The sequence below is a fragment of the Argopecten irradians genome, chromosome 1 (assembly GCF_041381155.1).
Source record: "Argopecten irradians isolate NY chromosome 1, Ai_NY, whole genome shotgun sequence".
Taxonomy (NCBI): Eukaryota; Metazoa; Mollusca; class Bivalvia; order Pectinida; family Pectinidae; genus Argopecten; species Argopecten irradians.
This window is the reverse complement of record NC_091134.1, coordinates 16,995,429-17,023,011: the sequence shown is the minus strand read 5'-3', so window position 1 is coordinate 17,023,011 and position 27,583 is coordinate 16,995,429. Positions and strand designations below refer to the sequence as shown.

At 36.0% G+C, this 27,583-nt stretch overlaps 4 protein-coding genes across 5 annotated transcripts in view; all 4 read left to right on the top strand.

Annotated features, from left to right (window-relative positions):
- Nucleotides 1-27,583, top strand: part of LOC138319164 (uncharacterized) — a 169,700-nt gene that overhangs the window by 88,896 nt on the left and 53,221 nt on the right. The window lies entirely within an intron of this gene.
- Nucleotides 133-4,068, top strand: LOC138308185 (serine/threonine-protein kinase mTOR-like). The gene is made up of 5 exons (XM_069249132.1): nt 133-211; nt 1,711-1,990; nt 2,496-2,731; nt 3,227-3,328; nt 4,024-4,068. Exons 2-5 carry the CDS (start codon nt 1,765-1,767, stop codon nt 4,066-4,068), a joined length of 609 nt encoding a protein of 202 aa, XP_069105233.1. The 5' UTR covers nt 133-211; nt 1,711-1,764.
- LOC138309793 (uncharacterized) lies at nt 4,041-5,783 on the top strand. Its single transcript, XM_069251006.1, has 2 exons — nt 4,041-4,244; nt 4,460-5,783. Exons 1-2 carry the CDS (start codon nt 4,073-4,075, stop codon nt 5,662-5,664), a joined length of 1,377 nt encoding a protein of 458 aa, XP_069107107.1. The 5' UTR covers nt 4,041-4,072; the 3' UTR covers nt 5,665-5,783.
- On the top strand, nt 7,802-26,175 carry LOC138308176 (uncharacterized). The gene is made up of 16 exons (XM_069249123.1): nt 7,802-7,810; nt 8,271-8,424; nt 8,838-8,907; nt 9,300-9,465; nt 9,637-9,749; nt 10,148-10,327; nt 10,906-11,034; nt 11,710-11,873; nt 12,112-12,195; nt 16,579-16,777; nt 16,928-19,258; nt 19,670-19,796; nt 20,109-20,235; nt 20,450-20,568; nt 20,867-21,062; nt 21,426-26,175. The coding sequence occupies exons 1-16, from the start codon at nt 7,802-7,804 to the stop codon at nt 21,764-21,766; spliced, it is 4,509 nt and encodes a 1,502-aa protein (XP_069105224.1). The 3' UTR covers nt 21,767-26,175.

Sequence of the window (27,583 nt, the reverse complement as noted above, 5' to 3'; positions counted from 1 at the left end):
CTATTAAAAAACGACTCGATTTGTGACAATTATTTGGGTGTGTGTTTTTTGTTAAAAGAAGAAAAAAGAATGAAAGATAAAGACTGAATTATGAACTCTCGTGAGATTTGTGATGAAAAAAACACTTCCGGTAGAAACACGAGAGGAGAGCCGAAGACTGTTTACTATGCAAGATCAAGTAGCAATTGCAAGCTTCGGGGCATTTTAAGAGGTGATGAACGATTTGGCATATACGTTATGATGAAATACCCTTTTCATTTCCGCATGGCTACAAGATGGCTTTCCTGTATATGTGTGTATTAGAAAGAACTTAATCAACTGGCTTATTTCGGTCCATTTTTATGGGCGATTTGTCCTAAAATAGTAAAACTAGTTATTTTGATCCAACAAAACAAACCTGAAAGAAACCATTTGCAACTCAAGGAAACTTTGTCGAACCCAAAATAAAATTAAATTTGCTTACTGTATTTTCTTCATCTGTCTCTTAAATTGGAAGAAGAAGAAATACTATTGACTAGTCATTACTACCTTCATGAAGCTGATGTTTTTCTCCAATTTGCTCCAACAATTAACAATCTGGAGATGCCCTCATTATTTTTCTGAACATTTATTTTCTTCCTATTCTATAATTAGATTCAAATAATTAAGTTTATTTGACTGTGGGAGATGGCATAAAATTAATTTACTGTTGTTATTACATACACATGCATTCAATATTAGTACATTTATTATATGATACAGTAAAGTTAGCAGATAAAGAATTAGAGATCAATTTTGCATGCACTCAATACTAAGTAATAGCAAGTTAAAGAATGACAGCTTTTCATTTCCAACTCTGAAAAACATAATAGCAAACAACTTTTATTCAGCGGTTAACCAGACTGATATTAATGGCTGCAGGCATTGTACAGGTTTGAAGTAAACAAGTCTGCACCACAAATGAGCCTTAAGGCTCAAGTAATGAAGGATTGAACATAAGACATGTCTTGGAAATCAAACGTATAGACATTAGATGTAGTAAAATAGACACTAAATGTAATAATAGACTATATACCTGGTACTGATAGAGGTTTGTAAAATACTGCATATATCATAACTAACAGATTAAACTGTTTCAATTACAGAATATGTATTCAAATTAACAAATTCAAGAGAAATGGTGATTTTTTTTTGCATTTCAACTATGGACAATGTCAACATATTTATACATTGTTGAGTATAATATTTATTTGTTGATTCATTTTTTGTAAGTGTACTTATATATAATGAATATAACAGCAGGGAAAATAAAGATTGTTGATTAATTGCTTTTTCTTATGACAGTCAGTTGTTTGGCTGTTAATGCATATTTAACTGTAACCTGTTACAACATAGGTCTGTAACTGTCTATGATATACAAGCTGACTAAGATGGCTATATATAATAACTTAGTTTTTGGATCAATTTTTTTTTCAAACTTATTTGATTATTGTAACATTTGAATGTCTATACTGGTAAGTGGCTATATAACATGATTCAATAACAGTTTACTATGGAAACAAAATAGAGGAGCTCCTCCATTGACTTACAGAGACTGAGTAAATACGGTTTTAATTTTATGATGTGAAAGGTTTTCAGATGTTCAGACCTCTCCTAAATCACAGAAAAAAATTTACACCCTCTTCATATCGTTGACATAGACTAATAGCCAATTTTCCTTTTATATTTCAGATTAAAAAAAAGTGAGTTGACATATCTTATTCGTCTCACCTGAACAAAATCAACATGGCTAACACAGCTGCAATGAACCAGTTCATTGCTGGGCTGAAAAGTCGTTCAGAAGATGTACGAGTTAAGGCGGCAAATGACCTCCACCATTTTGTCAGCACAGAGTTGAGAGAGATGCAGCTGGAGGAGCACACGTCGTTCATGGATGAATTCAATCATCATATTTTTGAGATGGTGTCCAGCTCGGATCTTAATGAAAGGAAGGGTGGAATTTTGGCTATTGGTAATGATCGATAACCAATTAACCATATACAATGTGTATAATCATACCTCATGTTTATATTTATATATAACAGCATATCTGATAGTTTGAAACACATCACATGACTGAAAAACAACCAATGATTTTACCTAGGGCATGTACCCTATAGTGACCACCCCTTCAGTTTAAATTAAAAGACGGATGGACAGATCACATGTAAAGATATTGTTATATAAGCAGTTCACAGACTGAGACTTACAGAGTATTCCGCATCTAAGAAATATTCACCCCTGCGAATCTTTCTGCACATTTTTAAAAGTAATAGTGGTTATTTTTCTTGACAATTATCAACCGAGTAAATTCATTTGATTAAGCATTACATTTTCTTGGATTTATTTGAACAGAATATTCAATTTGTCTGAATTATCTGTTGAACTAAAACACAAAATTCCATTTTTTTTTCCTGTATTTCACTTGTTCCATCACACAGAATTGAATTGTTTTATTTATTTTTTGTTATCAACAGTGAGTCTGATAGCAGTAGACGTGGGTAATATGTCCACCAGAATCAGTCGCTTTGCCAACTACTTACGAAACCTGTTACCGTCGAGTGATGTGAGTGTCATGGAGATGGCTGCCAAAGCAGTTGGGATATTGGCGTTATCCTCCGGCACATCTGCTGCAGACTATGTCGATTTTGAGGTGAAGCGAGCATTGGAGTGGCTGACCGGGGACCGCCAGGAAAACCGACGACATGCTGCTGTAAGATAATTGATGAAATATTTTTGTTATTCAGGAGCAGAACTTTATATGGAAGATAGGATTTCTGAGGAGAATTAACTTTTATTGATTTTGAATAGAAACACTAGAACTTTTTGTGTGTGCAGATTTCATTGCTTACTGTAAAATACTGGTAACTTTCTTTTGTGTACAATTTGCTTTCACAAATTTTATGATCCAAGTAATTTTGTGAAAATTCATCTCAGCAAAATAACATTTACATCATTGTTTTGATAGATAATTACAGACAAATTTTAAATCTGCGAGTGTTAGTCTTCACAAACTTGTTTTAAATTGAAAATCACAGAATTTAATAGCTGCAATATTAAGTTTGTTTAAAGTATACCAAACACATTATTTTGTCAAGACTTAGAAAATTTTCTAGAAAATTAATAAATCAACGCATTTTCACCATGACCTTAAGAAAAATTTCATTACTTCATACTGCTATGAATCTGGATGTTTCCCATTAAACAGGTGCTTGTCCTTAAAGAACTAGCTGTGTGTACTCCAACATTCTTCTTTCAACAAGTTCAACAGTTCTTTGACTCCATCTTTACAGCTGTTCGGGACCCAAAGGTAAGAGATCAATTTTAAATAGTGAATGTGTTCTACTTTGTTTAATTAATTAACTTGTATATGGGATCAATTTGTGGTTCTAATGTTCCACGATTTTAAACAGCTTGCCTGCCATTTTGTATATTAGCTTATTATGGTATAGAAAGAAAACATCCTAATTCATGCACCCCTGAAATTTCAAGATGGACTGGTCTAGTCTTTGAATTAGAAGAGTCTAAATGTGTCTTCAGGGGTTAATGAGTTAACGCACATTGATCAAAATTCAGGATATAGCTTTTCAGACTTGTTTCCCATTAATACTGCCAACCGGCGCAAGAATATTTTGACACCGTATCATGTAAACAAATTGCGGATACCTCCCCTTGTACGTTGAAACCACTTTCTAACGAGATTACAAGTTTGTGATATCTAAACACATATTAATTCACTAATAAAAACATGAATTACGATAAAAAAATATAATAAATCTTTAAAATAAAATCAACGTGAATGTTATCAAATAAAACGAAAAAATAAAACGCCCCCTGGCTGCAGCGTTGTTTTAATCGTCTGCTATTTGTCAACAAACATGGACAGTGACGATTCCTCGGACATGTCAGACTTGGGTATATCGGCAAATTTGGGAAATTTCATTACCCACAGAAGACATTAATAGAGCTAGAAGAGCCAGATCAAGACTTGATCAACTATATAAGGAATCTAGATGTAGAGGGTTTAGCGAGTACGCTAGAGCTGGCTAATCGTATGGAACAGGAGCTGACCAAACCGGCCATAACTGACCTCCCCCCTCCAGAGTCTCCGGCAGTACCTAAGCGGTTTAAGGACACAACCCATGAAGAAATAGCCAACATTTTTGAAAGCAGACAGAGTAAGTCAACGAAGAAGAATACAGCCTGGGGCATTAGAATATTTCAAGGTAAGAAATCAAAGCAGAAAAAAATCAAAACAGAAAAAAAGTTTCAGAGTCTGTGGCTCGGTAGTTTGTCGATAGTGTCACAACGTATAAAATCAATTAAAACACGTTTATTGTTGCAATGTTTTAAGCAATCAACAAAACGGCTTCAAATGTTACACGTTTGACGTTCTCTCTTCTTTATTCCCATTTCAAAAACTTCCGTTTTCATTTTCCAGATTGGAACATTGAGAAACGCGGAACACCCGTAGATTTGACAAGTGTATCTGCCGAGGACCTAGCTGAGATTCTAAAACATTTTTATGTTGCAGCAAGACCAAAATCGGAAAATGAACTGTATCACAAAAACACATTGAAAAATATCAGAGGGGCCATCAATAGGTATTTTGTTGATATTGGGAGAAATTTGGACATAGTAAGAGACCGTGAGTTTAAACAGGCAAACGGAGTCTTAGACGGCTTATTAAAACAGAGGGAAAAAACGGGCGAAAGTAAGGCAACTGCCCACAAGCCAATTATTGAACCAGAACATTTACACAAAATAGCCACCTACCTTTCTAGAGCATCCTCCTCTCCCATAATCCTACGGCACTGTGTATGGTACAATTTATCGGTACACTTCATTACACGCGGGATGGAGTTCCATCATCAATTAACACCACAGTCCTTTGAGTTTCACAATGATGAATCCGGGGAATATGTCACAATGACGCACACGACACAGCAAAAAAATCACCAGGGAGGGTTAAATTCTCACGAGGCAAACATCGGAAAGAGAATGTACAGCTGTCCTGAATCACCATCCTGTCCTGTTAAGATGTTAAAACTCCTCCTTGAAAAAACAGACAAAAACGCCACCAAATTATTTAACCAATACAACAAGTTTTTGGTTGGCTTGTGTTTTTCTCCTCAATTAACTGATGTTTGGTTTAACACCAAACCTTTAGCACACAGAACATTCGCTCGTTTCCTTTCGGACATATGTAAATCGTCTGATGTTGACGCTCCGTACACTCCTCACTGTCTACGGGCCACGGCCATACAGTACTTGAACGACACTGGATATGAAGCCAGACACATCATGTTCATGTCGGATCATCGATGTGAATCATCTCTCCGTTCATATAATCGTTCCGTATCCACAAAACAGAAGAGAGACATCAGCGACAGTCTGTCAGTCATGATCAAGACAAGGAGCGCTCCATCAGCCACTGTAACGCGTGCGACAGGTGACATAGAAATGGCGTCCGTCCCCTCCAGTCAAGTTTCATTTTCAAACTCACCTTCATCGTGCGAGACGACGCAGGCTCAACCACTCGTGTCAAACAGCAATGTGAATGTTAGCACTAGTAATATCACTCCAGGATTCTTCACAAGTTCGTCTTTCGAGAATTGCGTGTTCAATTTTAACCATAATAACTGAAGTGAAGCGTGAACGACACTAATGTTAAGCGTGATGTTCACTCACTGCACGGACTTCTTGATGTCTGTTATAACCTTCCGCGGCAAACGAGGCGGAAAAAATATTTGAAAAAACCTATCCATAAAATTAAAAATGAACAATCAGTTTTTTTTTTTTCATTTTTCAATTTGAAATATTCCAAATGTATTAAATACATAAAGTACATTGACTATTATTGTTTGTTGTGTTTTGTAAGACGGAAGGACTATATTTTTGAATCTGGGAAAAACAGGCTGTTGGCTTTCCGTTCATTGATCACACTGGACCGACAAGGCGGAAAATTTGAATTTTTTTAAGTGGCGTTTTAAAAAAATCTTTGATACTAATTTTAAGTGGTAAAATATAAGCATTGAACTGCTTTTAGTTTGGCAATTCATGACATTAATGGAATGCAAACATGGGGAAAGTGTAAATTTAACATGAAGCGCAAGCGCCTTTCAATTAAATTTACCTTTCCCCAGTTTGCATTCATATTGGCTCATGAATTCCAACTAAAAGCAGTTCAATGCTTAAATAATCTATTATTTGGCCATACTGATATACCTGTTTTTATTTCCCCAACCAATTATACGAAGGGAGCTGCTGCCGGCCCTTAAGCAGCATCTTGCTGTTACATCACAGAGGGAATCTAAGGCTACACAGAGGTCACAATGGTACAGGGTAGGTAGGGGTCAAACAGGAGGTCACAATGGTACAGGGTAGGTAGGGGTCAAACAGAGGTCACAAGGGTACAGGGTAGGTATGGGGTCAAACAGAGGTCACAATGGTACAGGGTAGGTAGGGGTCAAAATAGAGGTCACAATTGTACAAGGTAGGCAGGGGTCAAACAGAGGTCAAAATGGTACAGGGTAGGTAGGGTGTCAAACAGAGGTCACAATGGTACAGGTAGGTAGGGGTCCAAACAGAGTCACAATGGTACAGGGTAGGTAGGGGTCAAACAGAGGTCACAAATGGTACAGGGTAGGTAGGGGTCAAACTGAGGTCACAATGGTACAGGGTAGGTAGGGGGGTAAAACATCAGGTCACAATGGTACAGGTGTAGGTAGGGTCAAACAGAGGTCACAATGGTACAGGGTAGTTAGGGGTCAAACAGAGGTCACAAATGGTACTGGGTAGGTAGGGGTCAAACAGAGGTCACAATGGTACAGGGTAGGTAGGGTGTCAAACAGAGGTCACAATGGTACAGAGGTAGTAGGGGTCAAACAGAGGTCAAAATGGTACAGGGTAGGTCAGGGGTCAAATAGCAGTCGGCAATGGTACAGGGTAGGTAGGGGTCAAACATAGGTCAAAATGGTACAGGGTAGATAGGGTACAAAATAGAGGTCACAATGGTACAGGGGGGTAGGGGTCGAAACAGAGGTCGCAATGGTACCACAGGTAGGTAGGGTCAAACAGATGGTCACAATGGTACAGGGTAGGTAGGGGTCAAACAGAAGGTCACAATGGGGTACAAGGTAGGTAGGGGTCAAACAGAGGTCACAAATGGTACAGGGTAGGTAGGGGTCAAACAGAGGTCCGCAAAAGGTACAGGGTAGGTAGGGGTCAAATAGAGTGTCACAATGGTACAGGGGTAGGTAGGGGTCAAACAGAGGTGACAAAGGTACAAGGGTAGGATAGGGGTCAAACAGAGGTGACAATGGTACAAGGATAGGTTAGGGGTCAAATAGAGGTCCAAAATGGTACAGGTGTAGGTAGGGGTCAAACAGAGGTCTGACAATGGTACAGGAGTAGGTAGGGTGTCAAACAGAGGTCACAATGGTACAGGGTAGGTGGTAAGGGTCCAAACAGAGGTCACAATGGTACAGGTAGGTAGGGGTCAAATAGAGGTCACACATGGTACAGGGTAGGTAGTGTGTCAAACAGAGGTGACAATAGTACAAGGTAGGTAGAGGGTCAAACAGAGGTCACAATGGTACAGGTTAGGTAGGGGGTCAAAATAGAGGTCACAATGGTACAGGTCGTAGTAGGGGTCAAACAGAGGTCACAAATGGTACAGGGTAGGTAGGGTCAAACAGAGGTCGCAATGGTACAGGGTAGGTAGGGGTCAAATAGAGGCCACAATGGTACAGGGTAGGTAGGGGTCAAATAGAGGTTCACAATGGTACAGGTAGGTAGAGGGTCAAACAGAGGTCAAATGGTACAGGGTAGATAGTCAAATAGAGGTACAATTACAGTCTAGGTAGGGGTCAAACAGAGGACGCAATGGTACAGGGTAGGTAGGGGTCAAATTTATGTCACAATGTACATGGTAGTTCCAAACAGAGTCAAAATGGTACAGGGGGGTAGGTAGGGGTCAAACAGAGGTCACAAAAGTACAGGGTAGGTAGGGTCAAACAAAGATCACAATTGTTCAGGGTAGGTAGAGGTCAAACCGAGGTCACAAACCGTGCCATGGTAGTTAGGAATCTAAACTGCAAAACAGGTCCATTGTAAATAACTTAAAATGCTTGATACCTTTGCTTAAGGTCCAGCTTTGACTCTTGTATAGACGAAAAACACTTTTAAAAAAACTCTTTTTGATGCATCCTAAAATACCAAGGGTAACACATTGTTATAACCACCACCAGCAATTGCTAGAGAGGACGGCCGAGAAGCGATTTGATGATCTGCATGAGCTCGTGAGAAGAAACTTTCGAAGGGATGATTGGGGGCAACTCAAACGGAATCACTGCCTCATCATTCAAGCGAATTACTACGCTGTAGCAACGTACGAGGTAGAGGGTGGGTTTAATAATCTCTTAGTAGAAAATTCTCATTCACATTAATGTTTGTGGCTGAAACATTTTGACTGAGAAAAAACCCTTAATGGCTACACATCAAAAATGTCTATTAGGGGTCCATGACTACAAAATAAATCACTTCCATATCAAACAGAATCAGATTTAAGTTCTATCACTTTGTTTTAAAGTTTGTGCCAGCTATGTGCATCCCGTCCCATTTTTTTAGTCCCATGTTTTGAATGATAACGAGACTTATCCGTTAAAAAGTTTCTAGATTGAAATAATTCAAATACTGGTACAAGTTGGTTTAGATAAAGTGTTAGATAAATATAGTTTATGGTGGTAATTATTTTTAGAAATATGAATGAATATTCTTTCAGGTTATGTCATTCAAAGTTGTCATTTGGTTTTCAGAGGTTGAGAAATTGAGATGGAAGAGATTACCATACAACAAATATCTACATGAAAAGACTGTCAAGGTGAGGTTTGTGTAAGGATGCTGGTATTTGGGACACATTTAAGGGAAGGTAAATTTGTGGCTCATATGGCCGGTTTCCTACGTTTTGTCCTGTATTTTTAACAAACTTGACCTGTTGTCATACAGCATAAACACAAAATTGATTTGTCATGTCAAAGACAGCCACTGCTTCACTTTTAGACTCATATGTGAAACTAGATAGAATGCAACATTTGCTACACCATTAAAGAGTTCTAGTTTTAGTGGAGTTAATGTTATAAATTTGGTCCCAAGACATTTTTAGTTTGGTAATGTATGTTGTATGATGCTGATTTTTTATGTCTGGAAAAGACTCAATTCTTACATTCTCCTTCGTGTTATAGATTTTATGGCTATATTTGTGAATATTCTGTTGCTAGGAAACATCGAAGCACAAATCCAAGAAATGTCATTGCTCTACAACAACTGCAACAAAAGTCATCTCCCCTGACCAACTTCGGCATGGGATCTCGCCAAGTGCCCCAGAAGATACCATTTTTTGAAAGTCATTCATGCAAGGAATTAATGACAACTAATTTTGATAAGGTATAGCTTTACTTAATACAGTGAAAAGTGTTATTGAATTTTGAATTGTAGAAATTTTTACCTTGACCATAACTATTCAATTGGTGCTGAACACAAATATTCATTTCAAGTCTGAAATTTATTTTTCTTGTATATGAGATATTTTAGACTGGTATGGGATTTAAATTTTAGGTGTGTACAGTAATCTTGAGGAACAAAGGAAGTCGCTCCACCTATGTCCAACAGACCTTATTGATAGTGTTCCCTCGACTAGCGGCCTTCAATCACACTGCCTTCTCCAAACTGTGAGTTCACCATCTTGTTATCATTACTACTAGGTCTGCATCTTGATTAGTCTGTTCAAAACATTCAATTGCTAACTGTAAATGGAATACACTTGGGTTACGTTTGACAGCAGTTATGGAATATAAGGTACTGTAAATGTTCTTATTTTAGTAGTAGTTTTATTTTAACACTTTAGGTGTCGTCTTTAAAGCGCTAATTTATGTACAGCTCAAAATTTTTATATTTCCGGTATGGATCCACCATATAGCTCTATTTATATCTGCACTAATAAATCATAATTTACAGTTCCTGTTTGCACTAAAATTTCGACTGACCTAAAATAAGTATATTACAATATTTTTAATTTGAAGAATTATTTATAAATTCTGTTAATCTTTATGATAAACTCTTCCCCCAGGTATCTTGAGGAAACGATCAACTTCCTGTTGCTGACCTTGAAGAACTCTAAAGAAAGGACAGCGGCCTTCCAAGCGTTGGGCCTCTTGTCCATCTCAGTGGAGGAGGATGTGTCAAAACATCTCGGCAAGATCATGGAGGTCCTCAAAAACTCTCTTCCTTCAAAAGACCTGCCTGCTAAGTATGAAATCTCATATAACAGGGGAAAGCTTTCGGCATCTGATTTAGAACTTTTTATGCTACCACTATGAAATTTTGAGTTGAAAGGGAGGTAACTTTCCATTATATTGCATTATATGGAGGTTGGGATGTGTATTTCTTGATATTTCTAGTTTATATTGCAACATTAAATCATAAAACTCTTAGTGTTATTAGTAATGGTAACCAAGTTCTAATATGGTCAAACATAAGTATGAAAAGTGTAAAAATCTGAGCAAAAGATTTAAAAGTGCTGTATGATACCAAAAAAACTCATCGTTATACTCCTCACAAGGAGATTAAGGGGGGTATACTGGAATCTGATTGTCTGTCCGTATGTCTGTCTGTCTGTCTTTAGACACAGCTTTTTCAGGTGAAATCCTCCTAAACTATTGACAGATTTTGATAAATATGGTACTAAATATGTGCAGCGGGGGTATTAAACGTCCACTCTGACGAGTCCTAGTTTTTCATTTTTATGTTTTATGGACTTTCATGACAGAGTCACATGTTTTATAATATTTCATATCATTTATAAGAATATTGATCTTCTGTTTGTAGGAAACACAAGAGTTTTGTGGTAGATCCAGCAGTGTTCACATGTATTAGTATGTTGGCTCGAGCTGTTGGTCCAAGGATGACGAAGGATGTCCGTGACATGCTGGACTCGATGCTTGCTACAGGACTGAGGTAATTTAATATATACTGTATGGTAGAGCTGTTATCGTAGAGAAAATGTGCATCGCGATATCGTCAAAATTTGACGATATCGTCACGATAATATCGCGATTTTTGCCAAGTAAAATATAAAAGGAATTTATGGAAATATAAGTCATGTTTGGGGGACCAATCATGAAAGTACAATATAGAGTGTAATTTGTAAATAAATAAACTGAAACATTCATCAAAACGAATGTTTATTTGTGATACTTTTAATTAGATGTTTGTTTACAAGTCAATCAGATTCTGTCTGTGTCCGACTGTGCAATGTTTTTGTTTCCTTTCCAACTAACACATGATGGGTTACGGCTGACGACGATATCGTAGGTATAAGTTTTTTTAACGATATCGTCGTCTCTTCTCTACAATCATGATATATCGCGATGCCGATATATGATAACAGCTCTACTGTATGGTCGGTTATTGTTGTGGGTAAAACTGCATTGTGATTTTGACTTTGAACTGGAAAATAAAATTGAAATATTTGTGACAACATTAATGTCCTGCAATATCTCAAAAATTGGTTTTGTAAAATTAATGGCTATACGGTATATTCTAATTAGTTAGAGATTGTCATATTCTAAATTCATACTTGTCACCAATCTGGAAAAAAAACATAATTGAAATTCTCCTTTCTTTTTTTAGCCCTGCTCTTACAGCCGCCTTGAAAGATTTAGCCACTCAAATCCCTCAGCTCAAAAAGGAGATACAGGATGGGCTTCTGAAAAGCTTATCCTTGATTCTGATTGGTCGTCCCTTGAAGCATCCAGGGGCCCCAAACTCTCCAACACTTCCAATACCAGTATCAGGTAAAAATGGATTTAATGTCTCTCAAAATTGTTTGGGGGGAAAAAGTAACATGCTCCTTTAAGCATAATACAATGTAGTTGAATATACGTACTGGGTAATTCACTAGTTAGTAATCTCATATCATAACATATTTTTTCGCAGAGTTTTTTTTACGCTAATTTTCAATGCTATTTTCTTTTTGATGAATATTTATTACTTAGTTGCTTCTCATTGTCCAATTTGACAATTTTACCTCAGGCTCTGTGGGGAACCTTGCTGAAACACAGGATGTCACTAGTATTACATTAGCTCTCAAGACACTCGGAAGCTTTGATTTTGAAGGTAACTATTCCATTCCAATTCTGTTGAGTAATCTACAAATTAGAATTAGTCCAATTACTTTCATTGAAAATTTGCATACATAATAAGTAAGAAGAATCAATACTCAAGATGATCACCATCCAGTTATCAGTCGTCCTCTTCTACTTACAGAATCACAATGAACGATCAATAACTTTTACATTCTATATATTGAAAAATCTATTTTGAGTTACAATTGCCGATTTTTATGGCATTTACTTGGTATTTGGCTGTACAAGTCAGTGTTCTCCCCAGGATTTTTTCGCTGTACTATGGTAACTTTTTTTCCATTGCAAACTGCGCGGCGCAGCACGAATAATCCTTTTTATGCCACAATTTGATTATAATGGCCTAGTGTTATAATTAAAATAAAAATAACAAAAAATAATAACATTTTAATCTCACTGTCACATTTACTGAATCCAGATTAATTGCCTTAAAAAATAATTAGAATTATTTGATTTTTTAAATTGAAATTATTTTGATGTGTTTCACAGTTCTAGATTATTATGGGATTATGCACCCATCACTATTTGTGTATTCAAAATATTAAAAACAGACTGTATCGCTGAATCGCTGATATGACATCTTTGGTAAGCTTCTGGGCTTGTTTGATGTAAGTTGATGCTTTCTTCAACTGGTAGAGTACTATACATGCGAGTTACTGTATGGTACTGTAAATGTAACTTTGGAGAGATAAAAAAAAATATTGATAAAACACTACATAAAAATTAAGCATTTTCTAACACATATCTGTACAATTTCATGACATGTTTATTATCATCCAATTATTTTTAAAATTTACAAATTACAAATTTTGGAAATTTTTTCAAATCCGGATTTCTTATACCCATCTGGCTCTTTTATTACAATTACCTAACACCAAAATGGCGGCCATTTCAGTTGCAAAGTTTTTGGTATCTTTCAGCAGTATTACATTAAAAACGTGAGTACATCATTTACAATTGCAGGCAGTGTTTGTTTTTGGGATGATGCTCACTAGCTATAATCAAAACATCTGTTGAAAAGGTGTCAGTTTGTTTCCTAAACTGCCGATGTGGTGTACTTCAGTTCCTTCAGTTACGTCGCCGTAGCTCACATGATTGAAATTTTCTTTCAGCAAAAGAAAGAGGGATGATACTGATGCCATATCTGCAGCTGTACAAGTTGGTTCCTTTGTGATGGCCATGGTAGATAGAGGAAAACTGCCATGGCCATCAAGGATTGAAGAAATCATTTGTAAAAAGGACTCCAATATTACATACATGGTTTACTGCCTTTCGGATAATGCTGTGTAAGTGGAAAAAATACCCTGGTATATGAAATTGAAGTAAGATGTATTCAAAAGCGATTGTGTGTAACAACTGTTTTAAAGATCTGATAAAAGCAATATTAAGCATGGAAGATCAAATACAATTGATAAAAAAGATCAACTTGTGTCGCTCACCAAAGATTCTTGAATGATATAAGAAGTTAAGAACTAAAATAAGGACAAATGTGTTCTTTTCATAAATTCTTAATTTGACATTAATGGCTCTAAATGAAATTATTCACACTTCTGTACAAGTATCAGAAAATTATTAGTAATCTATATATATTAACTTGCTTAAAGAGCTTTTAATTGGCCAGAATTTACAATGATATAATTATATATATAAATGTGAAGTGAAATCAGTTGGGATTCTTATTTGAGGAATATTTTGACTGTTCATATTTTATGCTTGAATCATAATGTGGTGGTTTACTTAATGTGATGCTATTTAGATATATATCTGCTCACTGTAGTGGCAGTGCGTTATTGCATATATGTCAAACGTAATTCTAGCATAATTGCTTTTATGAATTGTCTATTGATTTACAGATTGCCTGCTAAGAAAATATTTCCTTTATCAAATATTGACTTGTGGACCAACATGGCAGAACGTAATTAACAGATGTTCGATGTTGATTTTATTGTTGAAATTTTATGGTTTATTGTTATTGTAGGGCTGTGTATCGCGAGGTATGTGGCAATATCATACGTATTGCGATACAGGGCTTACAATATGATACGTATTGCGATATATGAGAAACCGATGATGTATCAGATAGCCACTGCTCCATTTGCTTAACACAGTATGTAACTATTATAACTGACAACTGATATTGCATTTAACCAGTGATTTTTCTGGGTATTTTGGGAAACAACATTTTACCTCTAATTTGGGAATTTATCATGGAAAGGGAAGTTTTTGGAAAAAATTTAAGTTGTAGCTTACATAATTTGATTGCCAATTTGGTGTTTTTAGTCACTCTGCAGTGCAGGAATGAGCATCGTTTTATCTGGTCAAGGTGCTATATATCTAGTTTTATGCTGTAAATAAATGTGCCAAGCCTTCAACACTTGAAGTGAACAAGACAGCCTGCTTGAAGCAAAAGTACTGCGACAAGCACCAAAGAGACCCTACCATTCATGATTGATATTCTAACATAGGCACCAGGAGCCAGTTTCCATATATATATTTTTTTTTTGGAGTTGGAATTTTGCATTGCAGTAAGGGGGGAAAGAGATTGTTTTTATTTGTGTGTGTGTGTGGGGGGGGGGGGGGATGAGATCATTTGCTGATTTTGTTTACATAGGCTGAAAAATCACTGTTCTGCGAGGAATTATTTATATTGGCATGAAATAATTCCCTAAAAACTTCAATAAAACCAACAAGTAACATTATAAGCCACATGAGCTTACTTTCACCCTCCTTGTGGTGAATCACCCGTTTCTGTTATAAATATAAACATTTGGCAGACATTGATCAAGGAAGACAAACACAACTTTCTCAAGTATCGTGATACAATTCAGTTATAAACAATGTATCAATGCATTATCCTGCGATACAATGCATTGATGCATCAGTAAATCCTTACACCAGGGCACCCATTTGACCTTTATATATCTTTGACTCTCGAGATAGAGATTTAACTCTTGGGTTTGAAGGGATTTGCCTACTTGACATATGTTTCAACCCTTCAGATTAATTTCTGAGAAATGTTTTTTGACTCCTGAAATTGCTTAAAGTCGAGAGTCAACTGGATGCCCTGTACACCACTAGTTTTTAGGTCATCTGACTCAAAGGCATGGCAGCTACAACAGCCATTTTGTAAAGTGATTGCAATCATTTTACACAACTTCTCAAGTTCCACCACCATCGAGATTCAGCCAAATGGTTATTTATAATATTTAAAAAGGTTCTACATGGAGTCATGATTTTTCTAGTACCACTACTTTATATACATGAATTTATGTGCTAAACAGGTATGATGTAGGTAGTCAGATGACCATTACTAGTAAGGCCCTTCGGCCTTTTGTTAATTTCTTCATAAAAAAGGAACAATGACATCTTTTCATGTTCTTATGGAAATCATATGCCTGGATTTACCATCAAAACATTTAACATATGATTTGTGGTAATTTGTTCTAGTTAGACAAATTGGCAAAATAAATCATGTTGTATTAGCAGGCCAGTATACAATTATGAAATATTGGTGTATATATGAGTATATCTGTGATGTATATTTAAAATTGGTAATGAAATAGTAATGTCAGCAGAAAAATGTTTTATAATTGAAAGCTACACATTTGACACTTGTGAATTTTCCAAATTTTTTTTGCATAACATTTATGAGTAGATGCGACTCCATTTTGGGAATCTCTGTACGCTATATTTAGATGTTTTAAATTTACACTATTGAGAAGTATTCATAAAAAGTACACCTATTTTGATTGTCCAAATTCACCACAGGACAGACAATTTGCAGCTGATGGTACATATGTAGTTTTATTTGATTATATAAAACAAGTGCTTATAAAACTGATCCATGAAAAAATATCTCGGGCTGCAAAATATTCCTTTAAACTTAAAACCCAACATTGACATAATATTCTATGCATTTTTTTTTTGTTAGGGCTGCAACAATACCTGTCCATGGATCTGTAGTTATTAAGTAAATTTATAGATATTTAATGATTAATAGTATTGCAATTATTAGAGTTAACTTTCTTTTGAAAAAAGTTCTGACTACTAATGATGAACAATGATAAATTTTTGTATTCTTTGATAACTTTTAATCCTTTTGTCTTGTTCATAGGACAGATTTAAACAAGGTTTGCTTTGCTTCCTTGTTAGAACATCTAATGTCTGTAATAATTGAGTATTTTTTAACGTTTCTGTATTTCCATGTACAGAAAAAATACGCTTACCATGCCTTTTAATAACCTTTTCATTTTGGTCATGATTTATATTCAGTGATGAGTTAATTATTATAACTTGTCACTAAATTCATGTAATGCTAGAATATGTACATCATTTATTCTGCTTTTCATCTTCACAGGAACACTTAAGAGGAAACCAGAAACTCTTCAAATGTGGAGGAAAGATATACAATGGGCTGTTCATGATGCAGAACCTCCTCCCGAGGACCTCTTCAGTGTTACTGATACCTTAGACGTCGAAGGGCCATCGCCTGTTGAAGACGCGGAACCTCCTCCCGAGGACCTCTTCAGTGATACTGATACCTTAGAAGTCAAAAGGCCGTCGCCTGTTCATGATGCAGAACCTCGTCCTGAGGACCTCTTCAGTGTTACTGATACCTTAGACGTCGAAGGGCCTTCGCCTGTTCAAGACGCGGAACTCCTCCCCCGAAGACCTCTTCAGTGTTATTGATACCTTAGACGTTGAAGGGCCATCGCCTGTTCAAGACGAGGAACCTCCACCGAGGACCTCTTCAGAGTTACTGATACCTTAGACGTCGAAGGGCCGTCGCCTGTTCAAGACGAGGAACCTCCACCTGAGGACCTCTTCAGTGTGATTGATACCTTAGTCGCCGAAGTGCCGTCTCCTGTTCATGACGCGGAACCTCCTCCCGAAGACCTCTTCAGTGTTACTGATACCTTAGAAGTCAAAAGGCCGTCGCCTGTTCATGATGCAGAACCTCCTCCCGAAGACCTCTTCAGTGTTACTGATACCTTCGACGTCGAAGGGCCATCACCTGTTGAAGACGCGGAACCTCCTCCCGAGGACCTCTTCAGTGATACTGATACCTTAGACGTCGAAGGGCCTTCGCCTGTTCATGATGCAGAACCTCGTCCTGAGGACCTCTTCAGTGTTACTGATACCTTAGACGTCGAAGGGCCTTCGCCTGTTCAAGACGCGGAACCTCCTCCCAAAGACCTCTTCAGTGTTACTGATACCTTAGACGTTGAAGGGCCATCGCCTGTTGAAGACGCGGAACCTCCTCCCGAGGACCTCTTCAGTGTTATTGATACCTTAGACGTTGAAGGGCCGTCGCCTGTTCAAGACGAGGAACCTCCACCTGAGGACCTCTTCAGTGTTATTGATACCTTAGACGTTGAAGGGCCATCGCCTGTTAAAGACTCGGAACCTCCGCCCAAGGACCTCTTCAGTGTTATTGATACCTTAGACATCAAAAGGCCGTCGCCTGTTCAAGACGCGGAACCTCCTCCTGAGGACCTCTTCAGAGTTACTGATACCTTAGACGTCGAAGGGCCATCTGACAATGAAGATGATGTAGAAGATTCAGATTACGTCCCAGATTCAGATATGGATACCAGCGAACTGAGCGAAGATAATATGGATATGGGTGCGGTCAGTGATGGCAATATGAACTTTGAAGATGGTGAATTAGGAAAGGATTTGATTCAAGACAATGACATGGACGCTATAGATAATGAATTGGAAGGAAATGATGATGACATGATCAGCGAAGGTGTTGAAGATGAGCCTGGCAAGTGTTCACACGAGTTCTTAAATGAAGAATTCATCATTAGAGATAAAGTTCATCCAGGAATTTATGTCCGAAAAACACTCAAATCATTTACTTCCCAGACAGGAAGGAAAAAGGCTACAGACAGAGTATATAATAATTATCACTGTTGCTTTGTGTGCAAAAAGCTGTCTACCAACATATTGAAGCATCTCCGTTGTCATAAAGATCATGATGACTGTATAGAGTTATTAAGGTTGAAAAAGGAAATAGAGAAAGGAAATTCAAAAGCTGAAGAAATTATTGCAAAAAAGGACCAGTTAAAAGCCAAACAGACATTGCTAAGAAATAAAGGGGATGACTTGCACAATATGACAGTGATAAAGATGAAGGAAGGAGAACTCATTATTGCTCGTAAACAGGGAAAGTTCTCAAGTGATGAGTATGGGCCTTGTCCTTTATGTTCTGAGTGGATCAAGAAGGAATCCTTGTCTTTCAAGCATCAAAAGACCTGCCCTGGAAGTATTAAAACAAAGAAAATGACCAAGGGTGAAGCTATATTAAGATCGGAATTTGCCATGGGAAAAATAAATGAGAAGGCATCCAAGGGACTAGTGAAGGAAGTGTATCCAATAATGACAAGGGACTGTTTGACCAATTCTGCAAAAGCTGATCCGTTAATAGTTGCACTGGGAAACACTTGGCTGAGAAGAAACTTGGGAAATAAAATCAAAAGAAAATACTACACCTCGTCACGAATGAGAGGATCAGCAAGATTATTACATCACTTACAAGATTTATCTGCAGAAAAACTAACTTTATCAGACTATTTGAAACCCAAATATTTTGATCTTGTATGTGAAGGTGCACTTCTGTGTGCTCATATGGAAAACGATGATGAAGAAGATTTGAAAAGCCCTTCCGCTGCTCTTAAAATTGGTTTTGACATAGGAAGAATGGCAAACATTAAACTTGGCTTAGCCTTACGCAGTAGCAATAAAGAAGAAAAGCAAGAAGCTGAGGAGTTCTCAAGTCTTATCAAACTGGAGTGGTCAACACGGGTTTCAAAGCTTGCACATTTAAAATTGCAGGATATGAAAGTGAATAAACCGGCTTCACCACTACCAATTCCGGAGGACCTGTCTGTTCTTGGTGGGCGTGTAGTGAATGAAATGAAGACAATGAAGTATGAAAAAGACATTGATACATACAGACGAGCAGTTATGCTGGTACAAACAAGACTACTGACTTACAACAAACGGAGGAGTGGCGAGCTTGAAGCCCTTAGGTAAATATTTTACATTTCCAGTAAACAATAACAATTACATCCTCTCAGTTTAATGCTCCAAATAGAAAAGGGCCATATTGTATTCACATGTGATATATATGACAGGGAATTGGCAATTCTGAAAAAAGATGTCTCTGGTATAGTATTAACAACAATAGCAGTACTTATATAGAATAAGCCTTAAGATATATATGTATATATTTTGGTGATTTTATTAGCATTTTCCATACTACATGTGGCGCCCATCATGAAGTCCTTTAAATTTGTTGAAATATGTAGATCCTTTAAGTTTGTTGAAATATTGCGTATTTGTCAAGAATTTCTTTTGTTGAATGTCGGTGTTATTATGTGTCCTAGCAATCACTTGCCAGTTGAGGTACTTGTATATATGCATCTGCACATATTTTGCAGCTTACAAAACTACAGAGGACGATCAATTGGGCTTGATGAGGCAGACTCTGCACTTCTGGGAAACGATATGTCAGAACTAGAAATGCATCTTGTTGAAAGCCAAGAACTCATCAAAATCAGAGGAAAGGTAAGCACATTTACAGGATGTCTGGAAGTGTTTTATTGTTTAATCTTAATGGGAGTAAGTGTGTGTTTAGGTGACCTCAAGTTTTTCGTTCTGAAAATGAAGGACATGTTATACATTAACAATACATATTCATTCATGATATCGACATTATATTGACATTATTGTTTCTAAATGATGACTTCTACACAGTCTCTGGAGTAATGCATTCTTTAGGCACAGCCTCTTAAATGTCAATTATTCAATAAAGATATAATTTGAACTCCAACTAATCAATTGTGAACCTGAAATATTTCACTTGTGCTTTCTGTTCAGAATGGGAAAACTGTGCCAGTTTTGGTCCCAGATGATACGAAAGAAGCATTATCTTTCATTGCTGAAGACAATGTGAGACGGGCTGTTGGAATTAAAACATGGAACCCTTACTTGTTTGCAAACACAGGTTAGACTTTTTACTCAAATTAAAAGTTGGTTTATGGATTATGACCTTTAATAAGTTACTAAAATTTCTAATCTATATATATGCATGAATATGAATGAAAAAATTTTCATTAATGGCCAATTTGATATTGAAGAGTTGATTCAGTGTAGATATGTTTTATCACATAATTTCTCATTGATGTTGTATAAGAGATTGACATGTTCTTTCTTATCAGGTGACAGTGTGATGAGGGCATACGATTCCTTAAAGACAATCTGTGCAGAACATTCGTTGAAAGCACCAGAGAGAATAACAAGCGTATCGATGAGGAAGTACATTGCTACCCTCAGCCAAGTATGTATTCATAACCTATTTATTCATGTAAAATACTATTACACAAAGTTAGTAAAATGAATTGTAAAATTATATGCGTATGGGTAAGGAAGAGCCATTTATATATGCAATTAGCAGAATAACTAGAAAGGCAATGGTCCTCCCTACTGGGATTATTAACATAGATGATCTTAAGGAAATCATTGGTCATCATGAATACTTCTTAGTCACGTTCAGTAATCCAACTGACCAAACCTTTGAGGCCTGTATCCTAAAATAATCAAAGATTAGATATAAGCAACAGATTTACATTGTTCAGGTGATTGACATGAAGGACCATGAGCTGGAATGGCTGTGTACTCATCTTGGACACACAGCATCCATTCACAAGCTCCATTATAGAGCTACCAGTGGTTTTATTGAACGTGTCAACATTGGCAAATTGATGCTCCTTCAAGATCTAAATCTAGCTGGAAAATATGCTGGACAAAGATTACAGGACATAGATATCACAGGTATGTTAATTTGCAAATATCTGATAAAGAGGTGAAGTGAACATTTCAATAACAACAATTCTATTTCCCAATGTGATTTTTTCTACACTACATATTTGTAGTCATTGACATATTATCCATTTATTTCATGTGAGCATTAAGGTCCATTGAGGTCTTTGTGAAATAACTTATCCTGAAAAACCTTTGTTGTAAAACTTAACATAAATGTAAAGAGGGTAAATATACATGCATGGATAGAAGCTAAATATTTAGAACAAGTTTACAGTCTCTAAATTCACCCCTCAAGGTCAATTCATGAGTCATAAACTTGCATCTGTGCAGATGACAGTTCTTATTTGTAGTACTGTCTCCAAATTATTTCAGATGTAATAAATGCAAGACCAGACATAGCACTCCAACAACAAGATCAAGAAGGATCAAAATTTATGAAAGGTGATGATGATGATGATGATGATGATGATGTAGGGAAAGAGACTGTGGCGAAGAAAAAGGAACATATTCAACGACAAAGGTGGACAACAGAAGAAGAGAGAGAACTAGAAGAACTGTTTAAGGAAAACTTTAAACTTAAGAAAAATCCAGGGTTGAAAGACTGTACCAGTGCAATAGCAAAAAGTAGAAAGAAGAAAGGTCTTGTACAAAAGCGTTCATGGGAAACCATAAAAAAGAAAGTACTCAGAATGATGAAGAAAACGGATGATTAAATATATAAGGTTATGACACCACTGTTTGAGTGAACATTCAGTACCTCCTAGAATTGTTATCATGGAGGATATTGATAAAGTTTTTTTCTTTTAACAAATCTTTTAGCACATCTCTTAAAGACATTTGGTACCATATAGACCTTCATTACATTACTTGAAATTGTATGTTGATGTTACATATTTCTTTGGCATTTAGTGCTGTATGAGCATGGCCTCCCTTTTTGATATTGATGATTTGTCTTTTGAAAATGTTATCTTGGTGGATACTACATGATTTTTGGTCAACTGGAACAACCTAGCCAGTGGACATTTAATACATCATAAGCATTTTTTGTATCCTGTCAGACAGTTGAATTTCGTTAAATATTAATGTTTGTTACTACCATGTAATTCTTAATACCTATTTGTAATGGATTGGGAATTGATTTTTGGGAAATTTTGAATTGAATTGATACCACATGTTCTTGGACAACTGGTACCACCTAGCCATGGACATTGATACCACATAAGTATTGTTTGTATCAGATTAAGTACCGCATAAGCCACATTTTTGTGTAAAAGGTTAAGATTTGATTGAAATTGCAACCACATATTCTTAGACAATAAGTACCACCTAGGCAATGGACATTTTATACCACATAGATATTTTTTGTATGTTATAGATTGATAGTTGATTTTGGTGAAATGTTGATGTTTGTTGGTTCAACATAAATCTTGGACAACCAACATAAATCTTGGACAAATAATAAATATTTGTAATGGATTGAGAAGTGATTTTTTGGAGATTTTGAATTGAATTGATACCACATGTTCTTGGACAACTGGTACCACCTAGCCATGGACATTGATACCACATAATTATTGTTTGTATCTGAAAATAGAATGATAGTTGATTTTGGTGAAAGGTTGAAGTTTGTTGGTACCACATAAATCTTGGACAAATAATACATATTTGAAATGGATTGAGAATTGATTTTTGGGAGATTTTGAATTGAATTGATACCACATGTTCTTGGACAACTGGTACCACCTAGCCATGGACATTGATACCACATAATTATTGTTTGTATCTGAAAATAGAATGATAGTTGATTTTGGTGAAAGGTTGAAGTTTGTTGGTACCACATAAATCTTGGACAAATAATACATATTTGAAATGGATTGAGAATTGATTTTTGGGAGATTTTGAATTGAATTGATACCACATGTTCTTGGACAACTGGTACCACCTAGCCATGGACATTGATACCACATAATTATTGTTTGTATCTGAAAATAGAATGATAGTTGATTTTGGTGAAAGGTTGAAGTTTGTTGGTACCACATAAATCTTGGACAAATAATACATATTTGAAATGGATTGAGAATTGATTTTTGGGAGATTTTGAATTGAATTGATACCACATGTTCTTGGACAACTGGTACCACCTAGCCATGGACATTGATACCACATAAGTATTGTTTGTATCTGATATAGAATGATAATTGATTTTGGTGAAATGTTGAAGTTTGTTGGTTCAACATAAATCTTGGACAAATAATACATATTTGAAATGGATTGAGAATTGATTTTTGGGAGATTTTGAATTGAATTGATACCACATGTTCTTGGACAACTGGTACCACCTAGCCATGGACATTGATACCACATAAGTATTGTTTGTATCTGATCTAGGATGATAGTTGATTTTGGTAAAATATTGAAGATTGTTGATACCACATAATTCTTCTTTTACAAATGATACCATTTTTTTGTAATTGGTGGAGAATCGATTTTGTGAGATTTTGCATTGAATTGCCACCACATGTTCTTAGGCACCTGGTACCACCTAGGCGATGGACATTTAATACAACACGAGCATTTTTTGCATCGTTTAGATCCATTGTTGATCTTAGCATAATTGACATTTGTTGGTACCACATAATTCTTAGACAATTGATTTCTCTTTGCAATGGACTAAGAATTTCTTGTGAGATTTTGAATGAAAATGATACTGCATGGTCTTGGACAAACAAAACCACATACTCTTTGGAGATTAAGTACCGCATAAGCCACATTTTTGTGTAAAATGTTAAGAATTGATTTTGTGAGATTTGGTTGAAATTGCAACCACATATTCTTGGACAATAAGTACCACCTAGGCGATGGACATTTTATACCACATAAATATTTTTTGAATGTTAGAGATTGATAGTTGATTTTGGTGAAATGTTGAAGTTTGTTTGTTCAACATAAACCTTGGGACAAATAATACATATTTGTAATGGATTGAGAATTGATTTTTGGGAGATTTTGAATTGAATTGATACCACATGTTCTTGGACAACTGGTACCACCTAGCCATGGACATTGATACCACATAAGTATTGTTTGTATCTGAAAATAGAATGACAGTTGATTTTGGTGAAATGTTGAAGTTTGTTGGTACCACATAATTCATGGACAAATAATACATATTTGTAATGGATTGAGAAGTGATTTTTTGGAGATTTTGAATTGAATTGATACCACATGTTCTTGGACAACTGGTACCACCTAGCCATGGACATTGATACCTCATAAGTATTGTTTGTATCTGATATAGAATGATTGTTGATTTTGGTGAAATGTTGAAGTTTGTTGGTTCAACATAAATCTTGGACAAATAATACATATTTGAAATGGATTGAGAATTGATTTTTTGGAGATTTTGAATTGAATTGATACCACATGTTCTTGGACAACTGGTACCACCTAGCCATGGACATTGATACCACATAAGTATTGTTTGTATCTGATATAGAATGATAATTGATTTTGGTGAAATGTTGAAGTTTGTTGGTTCAACATAAATCTTGGACAAATAATACATATTTGAAATGGATTGAGAATTGATTTTTTGGAGATTTTGAATTGAATTGATACCACATGTTCTTGGACAACTGGTACCACCTAGCCATGGACATTGATACCACATAAGTATTGTTTGTATCTGATATAGAATGATAATTGATTTTGGTGAAATGTTGAAGTTTGTTGGTACCACATAATTCTTGTACAAATAATACATATTTGGAATGGATTGAGAATTGATTTTTGGGAGATTTTGAATTGAATTGATATCACATGTTCTTGGACAACTGGTACCACCTAGCCATGGACATTGATACCACATAAGTATTGTTTGTATCTGATCTAGAATGATAATTGATTTTGGTGAAATGTTGAAGTTTGTTGGTACCACATAATTCTTGTACAAATAATACATATTTTGGAATGGATTGAGAATTGATTTTTGGGAGATTTTGAATTGAATTGATATCACATGTTCTTGGACAACTGGTACCACCTAGCCATGGACATTGATACCACATAAGTATTGTTTGTATCTGATGATAGTTGATTTTGGTACAATATTGAAGTTTGTTGGTACCACATAATTCTTGGACAAACAATACATAATTTAATGGATTGAGAATCGATTCTTGTCAGATTTTGAATTGAAATGATAGCATAGGTTTATGGACAAATAATACCACATAGTTAATGGGCATTTAGTAAGTACCACATTACATTGTTTGGAGCTTTTGGAATGATATTGATTTTGGTGAAATATTGAAATTTGCTGATACCACATAACTCGTTAAAAATGGTACAAGAATTGCCAAGTAAAGTGAATTATATTGTCAATTTTTTTCCCTATTTGTAGAATTTTACTGTTCTTTTTCATTTGTATTCTTGAAAGCAAAAATAAAGTTTTTTAGAAATGAATATTATTTATTGAGTCATTCGGAGTATGCAAGTTCAGATACTGAAGGCGATCAATTCTGTATATATATATGCAGACATATCTTATAAATTAATCTATCCATTTGTTTACATATAATAATCCTATGACTTGGTTGTACCCATAATTCTTTGAAAAGTACCACATAATCTCAGGACATTGTTATACCCCAGAATTCTTTGCCAAATATACCATATAGTCAAATGATTAATTTTTTTCATGATTAAAATGGCCAAAATAACACATACATTATGTAATTACAGGACATGGTTTTATCCTATAATTCTTAGCCATATATACCACATAATCTCAGGACATTATGGGGTAAAACCATGTCCTGAGATTATGTGGTATATTTGGCTAAGAATTATGGGGTAAAACAATGTCCTGTGATTATGTGGTATATTTGGCTAGGAATTATGGGGTATAACCATGATGATTATGTAATTACAGGACATAGTTTTATCCCATAATTCTTAGCCAAATATACCACATAATCCCAGGCAATGGTTGTACCCCATAATTCTTAGCCAAATATACCACATAATCCCAGGCAATGGTTGTACCCCATAATTCTTTGCCAAATATACCATGTAGTCAAATGATTATTTTTTTTTTCATGATTAAAAAGATGAAAAGGACTCCTGACAAATACAATTTATTTTTTTTTATTTGAATTTATTTTACTGTGATTGAAATAAGAATATAGAAACAAAATAGTCTTGTGCCGTGTGACAACTGAAAAAAAAAAGGTTAGATCTACTGAGATTGTTCTTGGATATTGCATTTTAAGATGATGCACAAAATCAGATTAATACTATAAGATAAAAAGAAAAAACAAAGTCTGGTGTCAGTACCACTTAAGCATGTTCTGGACTATTAAAAATTGTTGTACCTCATAGAGAATGTTGGGACAAAACCGATACCCCATAAGAAAAATACCACTTAACCCCTTAATGTGAGTCCGTCCGTCCGTCCGTCCGTCCGTCAACATTTCCTTTAAATCGCTACTAGTCATAGAGTTCTGCTTGGATTGTGACCAAATTTGGCCACAAACATCCTTGGGGGAAGAGGAACAGAACTTGTATAAATTTTGGCTCTTACCCCCTGGGGGCAGGAGGGGTGGGGCCCAATAGGGAATTTAGATGTTAATATTAAAATTCCTTCAGAAAAGAAACAATGAACCTGTATTCAGAACATTACTTGGCATTACAAACCAGGTGAGCAATACATGCCCTCTGGGCCTCTTGTTTTATTTTGGTCTTTTTTTAAAATGAAAATTAGTATAAAGGGGTATTAAATGATGCTGATCAATATGATAAAATTTTGAAAGATTGTCGCTGGAACAACCTCCTGTTTTCAAATTTTCGTCGGCAATTCATTGAATATGAAAGTACCTTAAAAATTCGTTCAAGATGTTCATACACTGAGCAACTGCATTCTTGATTTGTTGCAGGTGGGGATGGGGAGGAGGAGGGAGAGGGTCGTTTGGGGATTACGTATTGGTGTCTGTTACAATGAGTACATGTACTTGTTTTAGCTTAAAAATCCTACTCCTCCTTAACCCTTGAGTGGATTTCATGCATATTTTGTGTAAAACATCAGAAGGGAAGGACTGTCATATTTTATTTAAACAAGTTAGATCCGACCCCAGGGGACAGAGGGGCGGGGCTCAGAAGGGGGAATTTTGATGAAATTGGCTTTAAAACTCTATACTCCTCCTTAACCCTTAAGTGGATTAATGCATCCATATTTTGTGTGAAACATCACTGGGGAAGGACATTCATATTTTGCTATAAACGAGTTAGGTCCGACCCTTTGGGACAGAGGGGCGGGGCTCAGAAGGGGGAACTTTAGGTGAGGACAATCATGTTTTATAAATTACCAAGGTAAGACCCATGGGGATAGAATGGCGGGGTCCAAAATGGGAGCTTTGCTGAAATTTGGTTTTAAAATCAGACTCCTCCTTAATCCTTGAATGGGTTACAACCATATATGGATGAAAGGCTACCAAGTTTGTTCAACAAATGACCTTTACCTATTTCAGAAA